Genomic DNA, 16,121 nt, shown 5'->3' on the forward strand with positions numbered 1-16,121 from the left:
CCAGGATTATGTGCCCAATACTTTTTCAGATAAGGTCCAAGGATGCTTCTTAAAAAGTTTGTTTTTAAAATCCTACACAGCTTGTGCACATATTTGACTAATTATTTTATAATTAAACTGACTGTAAAACATATTACTGGCTTAAAGTCAGGCACAAGGATAACATAATCTAATGATGGACTTTCCTAACTAATGTCTAGAACTGAAACTAAGAATTATTTTCATTTTCTCATAACCTGACTGACTGACTAATCGTTTGGTTTACTGAATGTCAAACATAACACAATTTCTCACCACCACAGTTCTCTAAAGCTTCAGGTGATATCCTCATCTTGCTTCTTTGTCTGACCAACAGTCCAGTATACAAAGATTAAATTTACAATGATGTAAAACACAAAAACTGAGTATCCAGGTGCAGAAAATGTCCTTCATGAAGGGACTTCTCAGTTATCAAGTGACCAAATCATGTTGTGTGGATTTTTTTCGTCAGGTCTAATTTGTGAATCCGCTACATTAAACGAGTGAGTCAGCAGAGATGACACAGAGGGATGATACACGAACAAGGGAAATCACAAAAAAAGCTGAACTTACCGTAGTTGTTGTAGGAGTCATCACTGGTTCCGTGTCCATACTCATAATAGTCTGAAATGCTGAATCAGAGAGTGGAAACATCAGTCAGCATAAAAAACTTTCTAACTTCCACACACTATGTGTCACTCCACCCAAAGCCCATTGGTGCCCAATGAAGATACAGATCTTTACCAACAAGTAATGTACAGTAAAAAACACATTTTTTTAATATAATAATTTCATAAACAGCTGGACACTGCAGTTATTCACAAAAGTTATGCGGAGGAAGGTCATTATATAAACAGTGCATACATTGAGGGCTTTTTTCGGCTGCGAATACACATTAATACACTTTTTATGCTCCAATGAATGTTCGTGTATGTGGGATTAACTTCAGTAGCACAGATAAATATATCAGGCTTTAGATACACTTGTTCTTGACATCAGTTCTTTGTTAGTGCGAGTCTTTTCATGGGATTTGTTCACGAAAAGAAAAAATACAAACATTAAATTAAATATACATTAATTCAATTCAATTTATTTATATATAGTTGATAACAACAAAAGTTATCTCATGACAATTTCCAAAGGAGCAGGTTTAGCCAACACTTTTTAAATTAGTCTTTAATACAGAAAGACCCAACATTCCCTATGTGCAAAGACTTGTGACTGTGGAGAGGAAAAACTGCCTAATTACAGAATTATAATTCACGGTTCAGGCTAACCGTGTTTGTGTTTGTTGTGAGCAAACAAAATAATTTTAGTCTTAACTTATTATTAAAAATCATACGCAATGTACAGCAGGGATGACCTGTAAGGCAGCTGGTCACAGTGGATTTTTCACATGCTGTAAGTAACAGTAGACATGAATGCCTAAAGAAGCCTTTAGGTTTAGACAGCATTTTGTGTGTGTGTGTGTAAACATCACCTCTTTGACTGATTGCTGTAGTTATCCTCATAGGCTTCGTAACTCTCGTCATCATATTCTCCCCCGTACCCATCATCGTAGCCCTGTGAGGAAACACGCAGTAAGCATTAAAGTCCACTTGTCTCATCAGCTCAACCCACTCCAACTTGTTAGAGAGGAATATAAAAACAATCAATACTTAGTTCCACAGGCAAGGCCCATGACATTGCATCCATAATAGGGGAGAAAACTGAAAAAATGTCAATGTCCAACAGAGATTATTGATTAAGGTTTGCAGGGAAACATGCCTCACATGTGGAGTCTAATGGACACCTTCTGATTCTCAATGGGAATATATGGAGCTCAACTATTTATAAATAGCTACTAGTGAAACAAGCACAAAAAGCCATCAAGTAGAAGTACAGTCAAGATCAATAACAATAAAAATGGCTGAACAGCATGCAGCATACAGTAAAGATGTCGCAATATTATGTACAGCTTTGCAGAGTGTCTCTCCTCTCCTGTGAGTGTTGTCAACCACAATAAAAAAATAAAAGACCCCCTTCTGTGTTGTTAGACAGCAGGTAAAACCCCTCTATATTGCTCTTGTTCGTATAGTTCTCAGAAACACATAACACACAGAGGAAAGATCGCTCTCTGAAACGGTCTCTGTGCTGAGTGTGATGAGGAAACAGTATCCCTTGTGTTTTATAATATGTAACGTCATAGCTGCAGTCTGTAAGTCCAGTTAGTGACTGTTTACATCAACAGAGGACTCTGTACGCAACTAATCTGGTTTTGGAACAATTCAAGTAACTAGTAATTCAAGTAATTCAACATTAGGGTTTCCTTAGAAGAGGAAATAATAGGCATGTAAACAGTCTCACACCTTTCACGTTTGTCATCTGAGCGAGCCATCCAGTGTTCAGATATCATCAATTCAGGATCATCAGGTCTTTTCCCATGTATTAGAGATGCTCCACCTTTTCATCTTTTTGTTGCTGGTGGACTTAAGGGTGTAATTTGTTCAAATCAATTTTCTAAAATCTCACCAAACGCAAAAATATCCTTTGACTGTTCACCCTCAAAAACGCAGATTATAGAGGAACTGAGTGTTGAAACGATCATCATAGTTGCTTTCAATTAGGATTGTGCACTCACAGCAATTAAGTTTTATGAGCTTAAGCGGGTGCTTTGTGTACTTTTTTTTGCCTCTCAGGCATCTGTCAGGATGGTCTATCGTTTTAGAGGAGCTTTATGGAGTTATATTTATCATAAACTCCCAGATTTCAAACAAGGAAAACTCAAAATTGTTATAGGTTAGCTCTATGAAAACAGACCCTATCCCAGCTGACGATGGGCAAGAGGAGGGGTACACCCTGGACTGGACTGTGAGCCGGAGTACCTGGAGAAAACCCATGCTGGCACGGGTAGAATGTGCAAACAGAAAGGCCCAGACCTGGACTCAAACCTGGAGCTCTCTTGCTGTGAGGCGACAGCGCTAACCACTGCACCACCCATTAAGCAGAAATGTACATGACATTTCTAATTTCTAATATCTGATTTTCATACTATTGCAACTATTATTGTAAAGCACAATAATTTGCTATTTGCTAGATTGATATGCTTTTATATAAATGCAAGAAACCTCAAAAAACCTGACTTCTTTGGCTCTTCGCGCCTTTGTGTGGACTGTGGAGAAAGTGCTTCACAGAATATTCTGTTAGATGATTTATTCATGACAGCAGGGATAATCAGTCTCAGCGGACCAAAGGTTCACGTAAACAGCTTAACCTGAATAACTGGAGTAAGGCCAAAGTGTGCACAGAACAGTGAAGTTAGCCATTGTCTGCTCTTGTAATTGTTGGATCGCGCTCAGATTCAGTGGAGCTTAAAGTGCTCGTTTCTTTTTAATCAGGACCTAATCTCTTCTAATCCTCAAGCTTGCTTTTTCAAATCAAACACTACTGCGACACGACCAAGTGTTCAGTTCCTTTTATAACATGAAATATATTTTAAATCAGTAGAATAAAATGTGTTGAAAGTTTCAATGAGGCTGGTTTTTGCCAGACGCGGTCTCAACATTGCATTATTCCTCCATGTCTGCCTGTAACAATAAAGTAATATCATCGCACTTTAGGTCTGGCTGCTTTTAGTAATGCTTTGTGACACAAAAGCAGACGCATTAGTGTGAAGGACATCAAGGGCAGCAACACAAAAGAAATTTAAGTGACTCATACACACACACACACACACACACACTCTCTCCTTGTCCTGTCTGATAATGCTGACTCAAACAGCAACTCAACAACTGGTTTCTGTGTGGCTTTAAATGTGTGAACATGAATTTGACTAAATTAAAGTTAGGGATTATGTCAGGGATTAAGTTGTTCTGGGGATCCAATACTTCTCCTTTCCTTGCATGAGTCTTTCCCCACAAAAGCAGAGTCGGAGACCCATGGATCTCAGTAATTGACTGTTTTGTTAGCAATCCCATATGACAAATTGCTCTACACTGGACCATAAAAGTAAAGCAATCAGCGGATTGATTTCAGTTCAGTATATGCTAAAAATAAACTTTCACTTATCAGAAACCGTGTAATTTTTTTTTTTACTGTATATTTATCAAAAGGGTGACTTGTATTGCTGAACTATAAGAACGTGTGCTGCATATTTGTATAAAAACAAGTGTGTGTTGTTCTTCCATCTGACATGCAAAATAAAAAGTAAATAAACGACAGAGACGGTGAATTAATTTGAACACATCACAGCCCAGCATACTGTGTGTTGCTGTGTACTGGATGTCTGTGTGTGCTCAGCTCACCAAGAGGAAGCTATTGATAAAGTTATCAGTGTCACGCTGCTGTTTATACTTTCCAACACAGCAGTTATCCCGTTTCCTTTTTCATCTGGAAAATGTTATTTTTGAAAATATAGTTTGTAACGAAATACCAGGCTATTCCCAATTTTGTCTTGACTGAAGGTGGGTCATATTGTTGAGTTTTATTTGAAAACCTACAGACTGATATACTTGCATACACAAAAATTTATATGAGATTGAACCTGTTTATTTGTCAAAATGAAAAACATTTCCATCGTCACATTGTCTTAGCAAGCTGTACAAAGAGTGATGCACATGAGGAATCAAACAAACAAATGTAAGCACTGATTAAAGGATTGATCTGTTTGCCACTTCCTGTGCCAATGAGCATCTTTAAGTAACTTATTATGCAGAGTGACAGGTTATGTTAGAAAGCGGACACATCCACCCACCCATCAAAAACAAACAAAAAGAGCTGCAGTGATGAAATACGTCACTGATAGCCTTGTTCTTATTCAGTTCTGTGTTACATAAAACTGGTATGAATGTCAGCTGTCTGCAGCACCACTTTGTTTATTTGCTTTTCTGTTTTGTTTTTGTTTTTTTAGCATGGTGCTAATAAATGGTTGAGCATAAAGAGTTTTGAAGCAGGTTTGGTATATATAAGGTTAGTATAAGGTTTAGTATATATTTCAGTTAACTATAACTGTATATAAATGTGGCAAACGGTCCACTGAGGAAGACAAAGATGTGGTTGAAAGCTCTAGAAAAAGCCATTGAACCTTGCTCTTCTAAAAATGTACATGCGTGGTTTTGGATGACAGGATTTGAATAAGGTTTTTATTTGCTCATTTATTTTTTTATGTCTTTGGAGGAGAAACAATGCAGCAGATATAATGTGTCATGCAGCCTTTTAATTGAGTGTCAGCTCAAAGAAAACACAGCAAAGTGTTCAGCACACTCTGACTTATCTCTCTTCTGACCTCAGTGGTAGTTTGACCCACAACACTGGTTGCATAAATTCGACAAGGTGCTTTATGTAAATAGTCTGGCCCCTAATTAATGAAGTTTGATTCTTGTGGTTTGACACTCATCTGTGAAAACAATTAACACCAGTCCTTTCTAACAAGGCAGTGGAAATAAATCAAATGTTAGCACAAGGGTGGAGAGTCCTCACTCGGTGTAATTAGGACAGCGAGAACCTGAAGGCCCCTAGCACTTGTGCTTCATTATCAATTGACAACCTGTATGTCCCCTGACAGTGACTGATCTTCAGAGGGAGCTGCCCGTGAATGCCTCTCCACACAACAGAATGGGGAGGAAAATGAGATTTGCAGCCTTTTGTCTCAGTGAATAGATGCTGCTCTTCATTGCTTTCTACCTGTGCAAATTCAATCAGAATGCACCTTTTGTTGGTTACACACTTTAAGTAGTTAAGTTTACTTTTGAATATATTTACTAAAACTATAAATCACATTAAATAATTATGACGAGACTGAACCCTGAATTGTCTCAAAAATAGTGACATTGAACAAAATCAGTTTTTTGTAATAGTAAAGCTCAAGAGAAACTATAGAATAAATAATAAGAAATCTGGCAACTACTTTGCAGTCTTGCTTTCAGGGTTTACCGCTAAATACAATTACATCTGTCTGCTTCTTCTCTAATGGACAGGTTCAGTCCCCGATGATATGTCTGAGGCCATTATGCATTCTACCTGCGTTTTATCTTCTATTAAATAATTGTGTGGAAGAGTGTGTTATACATCTGTTTTAATAAACAGTGGGGTTCTGCATGGAGAATTTCCATAATTAATCTAACAAATGTAAACTCAGCAGTGTATCCAAACCAATTGTTATAAAGCAATTACAGCAGATGTGCAATAAAGGTGTTTCGAGAAGCTCTGCTCTACTTCAAGAAATATACAAAACCTCACGAATCTCACGCATCTTTTATGTTCATGAAATAGATGATATGGGGAGAATTTTTTCCCCCATTTCAAAAGGGTGTCCTTTTGCTTTTCCCACAGTAGATAGATTAGACTTTTTTTCTTCAAAGCCTCCCAAAGCTCTGTGTTTAATCACATTATGGCATTTCCCGCACTGCCTCGGTATGGTTGCAGGGCTCAGGTTTAAAAACCAAGCTATGCCTTTCAATTTTTTACCCACAATTTGTACAATTCATGGTCTGCTGTCATGGACAGAATCCTGTATCACCCTCACATTCTGCACTTCTATCGTCAGCCCTGACATTAAAAGATAAGATTTGATCCTGATGAGATTTGATCTCTAACATTAAACTGAGGCCAATGTTCCCAGTCTATACAAAATGTCATCAATCACATCTTTAATCTTCCTCGGCTTCCTTTGCACTTTTCACATGGAGGAACTTAAACTGATTACAGTGAAATGTCTCCCTGCTGCACTTTCTAGGGGATTAGTAGCATTCATTCATTCATTAACGCTTCTTTAAAAGTCGGACAATCATGGTTGTTAGTGGTAATATTTGCAGCAACTTTATCAGCTAGAATATACCTCAGTACTACACCTATGACACATTTCAGAAATGTAACTTTCATCCTCATGATGCACAACAATCAGGATGATGCATGGACTCTTTTCATGTGAGAATCCAGAAAATGTAGATACAACAAAAATGCATTGTGTGCAGAGCAATGCCACAGATCAGATCACACGCTGTAAAAGCCCAGTAGTGGAAGAAGTTGTTTCTGTGGTACATTGAATGCTCTCAGGTTTCACACTGAACTCAAATTCACTGCACAAAGATACAGAGACTGGTAACAACTTTAAGAGAAATTCCAACTATGCTTTAGATGGAAATAATTAAATACATTTTACACGAATGCATCAAAAATACATAATCTGAAAAGCAACGCCACATCAGACCACATTCTGCACATTCTGTACTATAAGAGCGAAATAGTGACAAGAAAAAGAGGAAAGTGGAAAGTTCTTTGGTACAACTGTAAATTCATTATTAATATGGCTTTAGGCAAAGGTCAATGGCTGATTGCTGAAGTAATAGATATAAAATAGAATCAGCTTCATTGGCAGTATATATATATTTTTACATACACACATGCAACACCCAGCAAATTACATGCAGTGAAACACACATGAGCAGTGGGCTGCCACTATCAAGCGCCCAGGGAGCAAACTGAGGGTTAAATGACTTGCTCAAAGGCACATCAGTCTCTTCTCCAACCTCTAGACCACAGCTGCCCCCACATATCATTGGAAAACAAACCTCTGTTGAATGTATAACAGAACTGAATGTTAAGCACTTTAACGTTATAGGAAAGATGGGAAATTCATTCTGTGGTTTAAAGGTGGGGTTGGTAAAGTTGGAAAAGCAAGCAAGAGTGGCCAGATTTTTGAAGCATTGCAGAAAAAGGAAGAATAGAAAATCGAATCCCCTCTCTGTAGGTCTCCCTCCATAGCGACTTTAAAACACAGGAATGGCTGGCAGAAATGTGTTTGTGGCAGGTTTGTCACATTCAACGAGCTCTCTTAGCTTTCTTATTCTAATAAACACTAAAACAGACAACTCTGTCAAACTGCACAATCCTATAAACACAAGCCAAGTAGCCATCTCAAATATACCTCAGTCTGACAAGGCTACCTGCTATGAAATGGGGCTCAGTGCTAACTAGTGAGCATCAAACTCACGGTCAATTCCGCTCACTGCTGTGGGTGGGTGCTTTGAGCGACTCAAATTGGCAAATTTTGGTTGTGTCTAGGTTACAACCAGCTTGCTAAAAACTTTAGCAGTATATCCATATAGAAATGTTCAAGACTCCAGACTCCATAAGAGTATATTATATACAGACTGAAACCCCCCAAAACTCCCTCCATGGCAAAGCTTCTGCTTTCTTTTAAGAGGCACAGTAACGGTCACTGTCACTGTATTAGTTTTACGACACTGACAGCATAACAGAGTCCATTAATCACTGCACTCTCTAGAGGACTCCCTGTTGCATGATGACCTGCTCCACAACAGAAACACAGGGACTGTCTTAAGGAGCTTCACCCCAAATTGAGGAGAAAACAATTGTATATATAACTACCAGTATATATATAAACATTAGTAAAAAAAAAAAAAGGGACTAAAATAATTTGCTTTTCAGATCATGCAATGAATCATTGCTAATTACTGGTACAGTAATGAACTATACAGAAACTGATTATCAGTGTGCTGCAAAAGTAATTTAATAAAACCTCATTGCCTGATTCTTACCACTCAATAGTTCTACTGAGATGCTGTGGTTCTGTCACGTTAGGCGGAAGCTGGTTTGTCTCCTTTAAAGGATAAGGCTGACATTACTCTATTATTTTCTTATCGTCAAGAAATCCAAAAATAAAGAGAATAAAACCCACAATTTATTAATAAATTTCTCAGTATTTTGTGACTTCTCTAGAAAGATAAATAATATACAAAAATATTCAGACGCTGTAGTTTTAAGCAGAGTAAATTATGTATTTTATATATTATTATATATTATAAATATGATATATTTTTGGATATCAATGGGAGTTCTAAGACACAGAGACAGAAATAAGATATATCAGGCCTTGGTTACACCGACAGGATTAAGTCATGTTTTTGTTTTTTTTTTTTTAACAGGATTTGTCAAGAACAAGAACCTTATCCCTTGACATTGACAATAAAAAAGGAGCCCTCAGTCAGTTTGGCCTTGGATTCCTTCACAGAAAAATGTGAACGTCTGGGCTGCTTTATGTAATTTCTGCAAGTGTTAGACAAGTGAAGAATTGCAGAATTCTGTACACTTGAATGGACAGAATTTTTGAGTCACAGCACAAAAAAACTGCACTCTGAGAGAAACAAACAAAACAGTCACAACGTGTGCTTGTGTAAAGGATGTAGCAAGGTGAGGTTTGTGGGGGAATGGTGAAGAGGAAACGTTACATTCATAAATTATATATCAAACAATGACACATGATACCTGCCAGCTTCCTTGTGCTTTCCATTGTAGCTTTAAATCAATAACATCGTCGATTAGATACAATTATGGACATTCTCACGGTATCGCTTTTATAAGACAGACTGACAGTTTGACAGAGCCCATCAATCAACAGTCTACACGATACCCGGACATACTACTATTCATATTCGCCCAAAGACAAAAACAGGATGTGGCAACAAAGACACGTCCACTGTTGCTGGTTTATTATTGTGTTTCACTAGACTTCACAATGCAGGATTCTTGTAGTGTAATGACAACATGCACTACAGCATCTTGTATATTCGGTGATGGACAAAAAGGAAAAAAACCTGGACCTTTGCATAAAAAGGTCTTGCTACATTCTGGAAACACGCTCAAAGAAAATTGTGTAAGTGAGATATGAGGGAAGAAAATGTTCAGGACAAACTCATCTTTCCATAATCCCCTAGTCTCTGCGCTCCCGCCCCTCTATCCAACCTCCAATTACAAAGAGAAGAAATGCTTCGCTTTTTACTCCTCAGAAATACACAGGCTCTACATCAGAACTCAATTTGGTTTGGTAATGAGACTGCGCTTGTGCATTTCCCCATGCAGACAGCCCAATCTTCAATTGCCAGCACACATGGGGGCTTTAGCGGGAAGGCTCTGAGGAAATAGACTGGGAAAAGTGTTGCCTTTTTTCATTTGGATGAAACTTAGAGCTCACCTTGTGTAGTCTTTTCAAAATGACCTTGAGAAATTTCCAAGATCAGATGAAAAGCATACTTTTAACAGGGACTTTGAATATATATATTTTTTTGTATCTGGATCACAGCATTGTGTGAACAAAGTGATGTGAAATAAATTTTTATGGACGACTGGTGAAGGCACAACCTACACCTCCAAGTGGACTGTACTCTCTTTGCATGTTAATGCTGCAGCTATTCACAGCACAAAGATTCCTGGGTTTGTGATTTCCATGTACATAGTGTACATACACCATACACATTATTTTTATGTCACACTTTTCTTCAAGGTGAACTTTAGTTACTGTGACATCACATGTCTACATGTATTGTACATTTGCTTTCTTCACAGAATTCCTCTGGTGTGTATGTGTGTGTGTGCGTGTGTGTGTATGTGTGAGGCAGCCATTGATATCAGTTCATTTCACCACAAAACGAAAATCTACTTTAAGCATGCAAGAATATAGAAGCACCAACATCTGGTTGATCAATCCACAATTGACCAAATTCACATTATACCAAAATATTTTTGCTCACTTGTCCTGTGGAGTTGACTTTTAGATGTCATAATGTCAACCTACTCTTAAGGTCTTGGATTTAGATAGTCATCTAACACAGAGGTTTTCAAAGCACCCTGGTTTGCCTTAGGGGCAGGCCAAGAGCGCTGTGATATTTATTTCCACTCCTTTACTCTACATACATATATGTAATAGTGTTTACATCATCAAAAACTGAGGCAATATTTACGTTACCATTTACTTTGTTTGCACCAAACACCAAAACAAAAGAAAGAAGCAGTAAATATGTTAAAAAACTGATTAGTTTTCCAGGTGCACAGCACTGAGTAACAGCAACTGCTGGATTTGTCACAGTACATAGAGCTCAAAGCTGACACATCCCAACCCTCAAAACATTTTAAGGGAACCGAACCTGAGCAAACCAAAAAATCTGTTTGTACAGGAAATCTAATTGGCTTTTATCTGTGGTGCAAAAGAAGTCAAAAGTGATGATGTTAGAGGATAACCTCGAGAGACAAAACACTTATCTTATAGGCAGCAAAGGTGTTTATATGTTTTTATGCCTGAAAGCCTCATATCTGAGCTAATTTTACATTTGAAACAAACTAAAAAACATCAAAACTTACCTACTTACTTCAAGCAAGTTGAATGAATGGAAACCAATGGCTGCCTAGAACATCTTGAATCATTATAAAACGACTGAAGTTAATTCAATAAGAAGATACTGTAATACTTCCCTACTTGCCTTAATTTTTCAAGTGCGTCTCTAAATGCACCACCTCTCCATGTAAAGCAAGACCCATCCAGATCACATGAAAGGGGATTAAACCAAGTCTGATTTACACACAGTTCAAGTAAAATTATTATCAGCTATACTTTTCAGTATGTGCAAAGAGGATTGGACTTACATAGTCGTCATATGATTCATGTGTGACTGCTAACAGCGGGGGCCTGTACCCAGCACTTCCTGCTGCCCCCCTGGCTCTCGGAGCTTGCACCTCCCTCGTTAAAACAGTTGAGGGAAGTTTGCCGTGTGTTGTCGCCGCTGTCCCCCGAGGTGCTGCTGCGCTCCTCCCTGTGCCTCTGTGGCCCCTGGTAAAGCAAACAAGCAAACAAACATGACATCATTTTCCCTTAAAAAATTCTCTGCAACATTTGTAAATATGCCACAGTGTTCTCGGTTAAAAAAAAATAAAGTTGAGTTAACACAGTAAGAAATCTGTTAAATCCCTCTTATCTCTGCATATGTGCAGGCTGGCTCAGTTGGTGGTTGTCGTAGAGGGTGCTCGGGTTAAATGTAAGATGAGCGTAACCTTCGCTGGCACTGAGGTAGATCTTGTAATGATCAGAGGGCTGCAGAATGTCACTTCGTGTCTTTCTCAGTTCTGCAAACACGCCTGTGGGACGCAGCTTTTTCAATAAAACTATGGTGCAGTGCTGCTGAAACCACTCAGGTTGTACACTAGGTATACTTTTCAAAAAGACCAAATGACATATTTCACAGCGTCCAGTGAAGAGACACTTTAGCAAGCATGAGTAATTTGAGGTGGATTGTTTCTTTTATGGAGGTGTTATTGTCCACTAACAGTACCACATGAACACAGCAGGGATTGAAGGGTGGGTTTAGCGCCACAAAGCTGTCTATTGTCTGCTAAGTTCACATTTTAACAGCAGCATGATGTAGGTGGACTAGGATACCCTCTCTTCCTCTGGCACATCCTTCACTAGGTAGCAGCCCATTGTGATCCAAAAATACAGACACTCAAAGGGGAATTACTGGTGCATATTTTTCATGGAGATTTACAATAATCGCTTATCTGTGTGCCAAAAGGAGAAAATCTGGGTAGGGAAGTGGTGGTGGTGACTTTAAATTGGGGGCATCCCATGTTACTGCTGGATTTAGCTCATCTACATTTGCTGCTTGAATTAGGCCAGGTTGTCATGACGAACTGTACCTGCTTACTCCTGAGGGACCACCGTGGCTCAGGTAGATTGCGGACAATTTGCTCTAAAAATGAACTTAAAAGGAAACTGGAAGAGGCAGAAATTTCACATGAGCAGCTGCACGCATGGCTAAGCCAATCAAATGTTTTGTAACATTAAGTTTTTTTCTGTCGCTGGTCCTGCCTACGTCCTAAAATCCCCTTGAGCTACAGCACATGGAAGCATGTAATATTTAAAATATCAAGAAGACATAACTGGGGAAAAAATTGGAAAGGTAAAATACTTTTAGCCTGAGGAAGAGACCAGCTTTATATGAAACATTGAAATGTTTGCCAGTGAACCCAATTAATCTGAAAATTCACCATGAAGGTGGGTGCTTCCTTTTTTTATTAACATATGTACTTGGCATTTTCAACGCTGCACACCAACCTTTGGATTATCCGTAAAAGTGTAAAATTACATGTCATATTGCGATGGCTAAAAACTACATTTTGGCAATTGCACAGCTGAATTAAAGGGGAACTGCACTGGTTTTACTGTTTTTTATGAGGAATATTACTCAGCCCATGACAATAGTTGTGCAATGTATTCCATTGGTCTTTTTTCTAAACTTTATTTCAAGAAACAATTCAGCATTAACAATAACAATAACCAGGGCAAAGTCACTACATGAAGTCGAAAACAGAGCACATGCCAATTGTTTGATGTTTGATTTTATCAATATAGTATATAGTATAGTATTTTGAACTGTATTATAATTCATTTAATGAAATACATTTGTTGTTGTTTATACTTACCACAATCTAAAAACAAACAACCCCCCCCCAAAAAAACTGTACATACAGTCTTGTAATACTTCTCCACCAACAGTTTCTGGGTGGCACTTACAAGAACTGTCATCAACACACAACATGTACTAAAGAAAAAGAATATTAATGTTGAAACAGCACTAACGGGACTTTCTAAGGTGTAAGAGAATAACCTTGATGGCGTCATCCAAGTTATCTTGGACTGCGCTCAAGACTTTGAAGCTGGAGATGTGAAACATGAAAGATGTGGCATTTATCAGGGATGTCATTATATAGTGTTAGAAATAAATAAATAAGTACAAATTTTCTGTTTTAATGACTTTAACCAGCCTTTCACCTTGTTGATATTGTCGTCGCTGGCCGTAGGCTCCTCCCTTGCACACTCCTCCCTCTGCTCGACTCGTCAGAGCCGTTCAACAGGGAGAGCTCCCTCAGTTGCTCCTGTCTGATCTCGTCATTGTAGTCCTGTGGGAACAAAGTACAGCATGTCTGGTGCATATATAAAAAAAGCAACAGATGTTTTTCAACAGCAGGAAATGTCATCACATTAGAATTATCTTGACACACAGAGGAAACACATGGCATCGCCAAGCCTTGAATACCCAATGAAGAAAGTTTTCTTTAGGTCACATTAGGACATAAAATACAGGAGAGAAATTAGAAGTGTAGGAAAAGACTATAAACACTCTTCAAAAGGTGTGGATTCATCATTTGCTGTACATTTGTACTTAGAAAGACAAAAGGGAAAAAAACAATTTTCTCTTCAAATGAGCATGTAGGATTTGGGGGACTTACAGGCAGAAGGGAAATATAATATTCCAGATCACCTGAAAATACTTAAAAGGCCACCATGTTGTGCTGCCATGCTCCTACTGTAGCCCAGAAAGGGCAAACCAAACACTGGCTCCTGAGGGAGGCCGTTTGCATTTTTCACAGGCATTGTAGGGGATGGTGAGAAGTGTTCAGTTGTTTGCAATTTGCAACCCCACCGCTAGACATCACTAAATCCTACATACTGGACCTTTAAGGGGTTTTGCAACAACAGCAAAAATAAATTTCAAATAATTTCAGAAACCTGCATGTTGAGAGGAAGGAGGACTTAAAAGGGAAATAAAGAGAAAAACAAAACATTTTCTCACTTCAAGGAAACAGAAAAACATTCCATATTTTTTTGGGGACGTCTACTCTGTAATTAACAGCTTCTACAACTTTGTGCGGAGTATCGTTATCTTGTTATTCTGAGCCGTTTTCCTCAACCCATAATCAAACACGATAGAGATCATTGCACAGCAGGCGAAGGAGTGGACAAAGCAGTATTCATTAACTTGTCATTGCTGACAGATAAACAGGCTTATTTCTCAGGAACACATAAGCAAAGCTCACAAGATTTGGCACCTCGGGCAAAATGTTTTGGTGATGATGACAAAGAAGTGGAGGCAGCAACCAATTTCTTCTGTTGTGGATGTTTTAGATAGTAGACATTTTGTAGTTTTTTTTTTTGTTTGTTTGTCTTCATGGCTGTATGGTCATAGTCACAAACACCATCCGAAACACATTTAAACATAAGCAAAGATCATTACAAACAATCTTAGACCCAGTTTGAGTTTCCAGGAATGTGAAGGACAATAAGAGAAAGAAAATCATTTTTCATTAACCCTTTATAGTCTCCATAATATGAAGTGAATGACATTTATATGAACATGAATCCAGCCAGTACATTAACTTCCAGTTGACTCATGATTCTGACTAGATTAAAACACAAACACACACAGAGTATAATCTAATATTCCAATTAATTACTGTCACTTTTTTAGACCTTCTTTTCATCTACTTTCATTTCTACATCTGGGGATATCACAGCAGAGTATTTTTCCTTCTGTGATTTGCATCGTTTTGACATTGAATGCAATCAAATCTTCACTAAAAACTCTATTATTAGAGTTAAATAATTTTGTGTGAACACCAAAAACTTGTTAATTCTTGATGTACCTTGTTATTAACTCATTTATTTTCTACTTGTGCGAAAAGTAAAAATTCTTGTATACTCATTATCGCATGCTGACTTTCACACTCTCAACACTTCGTAAAATAACTTAGCATCTTCTCAGGAACTTTTTCTTTTATGTCTTTTTTTTTTTTTCAATAATGTCTTTTCAGCTTGAGCTGCCCACTTTCACTACTTTTTACTTTTAAAGTTCCCCTCCACTCAAAAATATTTTTTGCTCTTGTTTTTTTCTTTTATTTGGACTTTTGACTTTCACTGTGCAGAGTGATGCATTTTGCAGAATTTGACATGAGGAATGTTGCTGGAATGTTTCTGTATGAGGTATTCTCTTTTGATTACATCAGAGTAAAATGAAAATACACCAATCAGCCGCAATATTAAAACCACCTGCTTATTTTTTTGTAGGCCCCCTTTGTGCTGCCAAAACAGCTCTGACCTGTCAGGTTTAGGGGACACAGGACCTCTGAGGGTATTTTATGGTCACCAGCATCCAGTGTTGGATCATTTGGGTCCTGTGCATCGAGATCCTCCAGGTGGAAGGGTGGATTGGACTTATGCCGGTGCATACTGCAGATTCTCGATCACCTTGTAATCTGGGCAGTCTACAGGCCGCTGTTGTGGTCCTGCAGACATACCTCTGCTGTTTTCAAAATGTGAACGGGGTGTATTGTCCAGCTGCCGACATGAAGAGCTGTTGCCATGCAGTGTTTAGGTGGGTGGTGTGTGTCAAAAAAACATCCACATGATTGCCAGAACCCCAGGTTTCCCCACAGAACATTACATTGTAAAGAGATGATTAACGTTCTTCACTTCACCTGTCAGTGGTGTTAATGTTATG

At 38.2% G+C, this 16,121-nt stretch overlaps 1 protein-coding gene across 1 annotated transcript in view; it reads right to left on the minus strand.

Annotated features, from left to right (window-relative positions):
* The window catches only part of khdrbs2 (KH domain containing, RNA binding, signal transduction associated 2), a 51,773-nt gene that overhangs the window by 997 nt on the left and 34,655 nt on the right, over positions 1-16,121 (minus strand). Inside the window, exons 5-9 of the mRNA XM_046402113.1 lie at positions 13,616-13,743; positions 11,434-11,617; positions 1,499-1,581; positions 592-650; positions 138-140 (exon numbers count right to left, since the gene is read on the minus strand). Coding sequence (XP_046258069.1) covers positions 138-140; positions 592-650; positions 1,499-1,581; positions 11,434-11,617; positions 13,616-13,743 — 457 coding nt within the window. The remainder of the gene's footprint in view (positions 1-137; positions 141-591; positions 651-1,498; positions 1,582-11,433; positions 11,618-13,615; positions 13,744-16,121) is intronic.

The sequence above is a fragment of the Scatophagus argus genome, chromosome 10 (genome assembly GCF_020382885.2).
Source record: "Scatophagus argus isolate fScaArg1 chromosome 10, fScaArg1.pri, whole genome shotgun sequence".
In the NCBI taxonomy this organism is placed as follows: domain Eukaryota; kingdom Metazoa; phylum Chordata; class Actinopteri; family Scatophagidae; genus Scatophagus; species Scatophagus argus.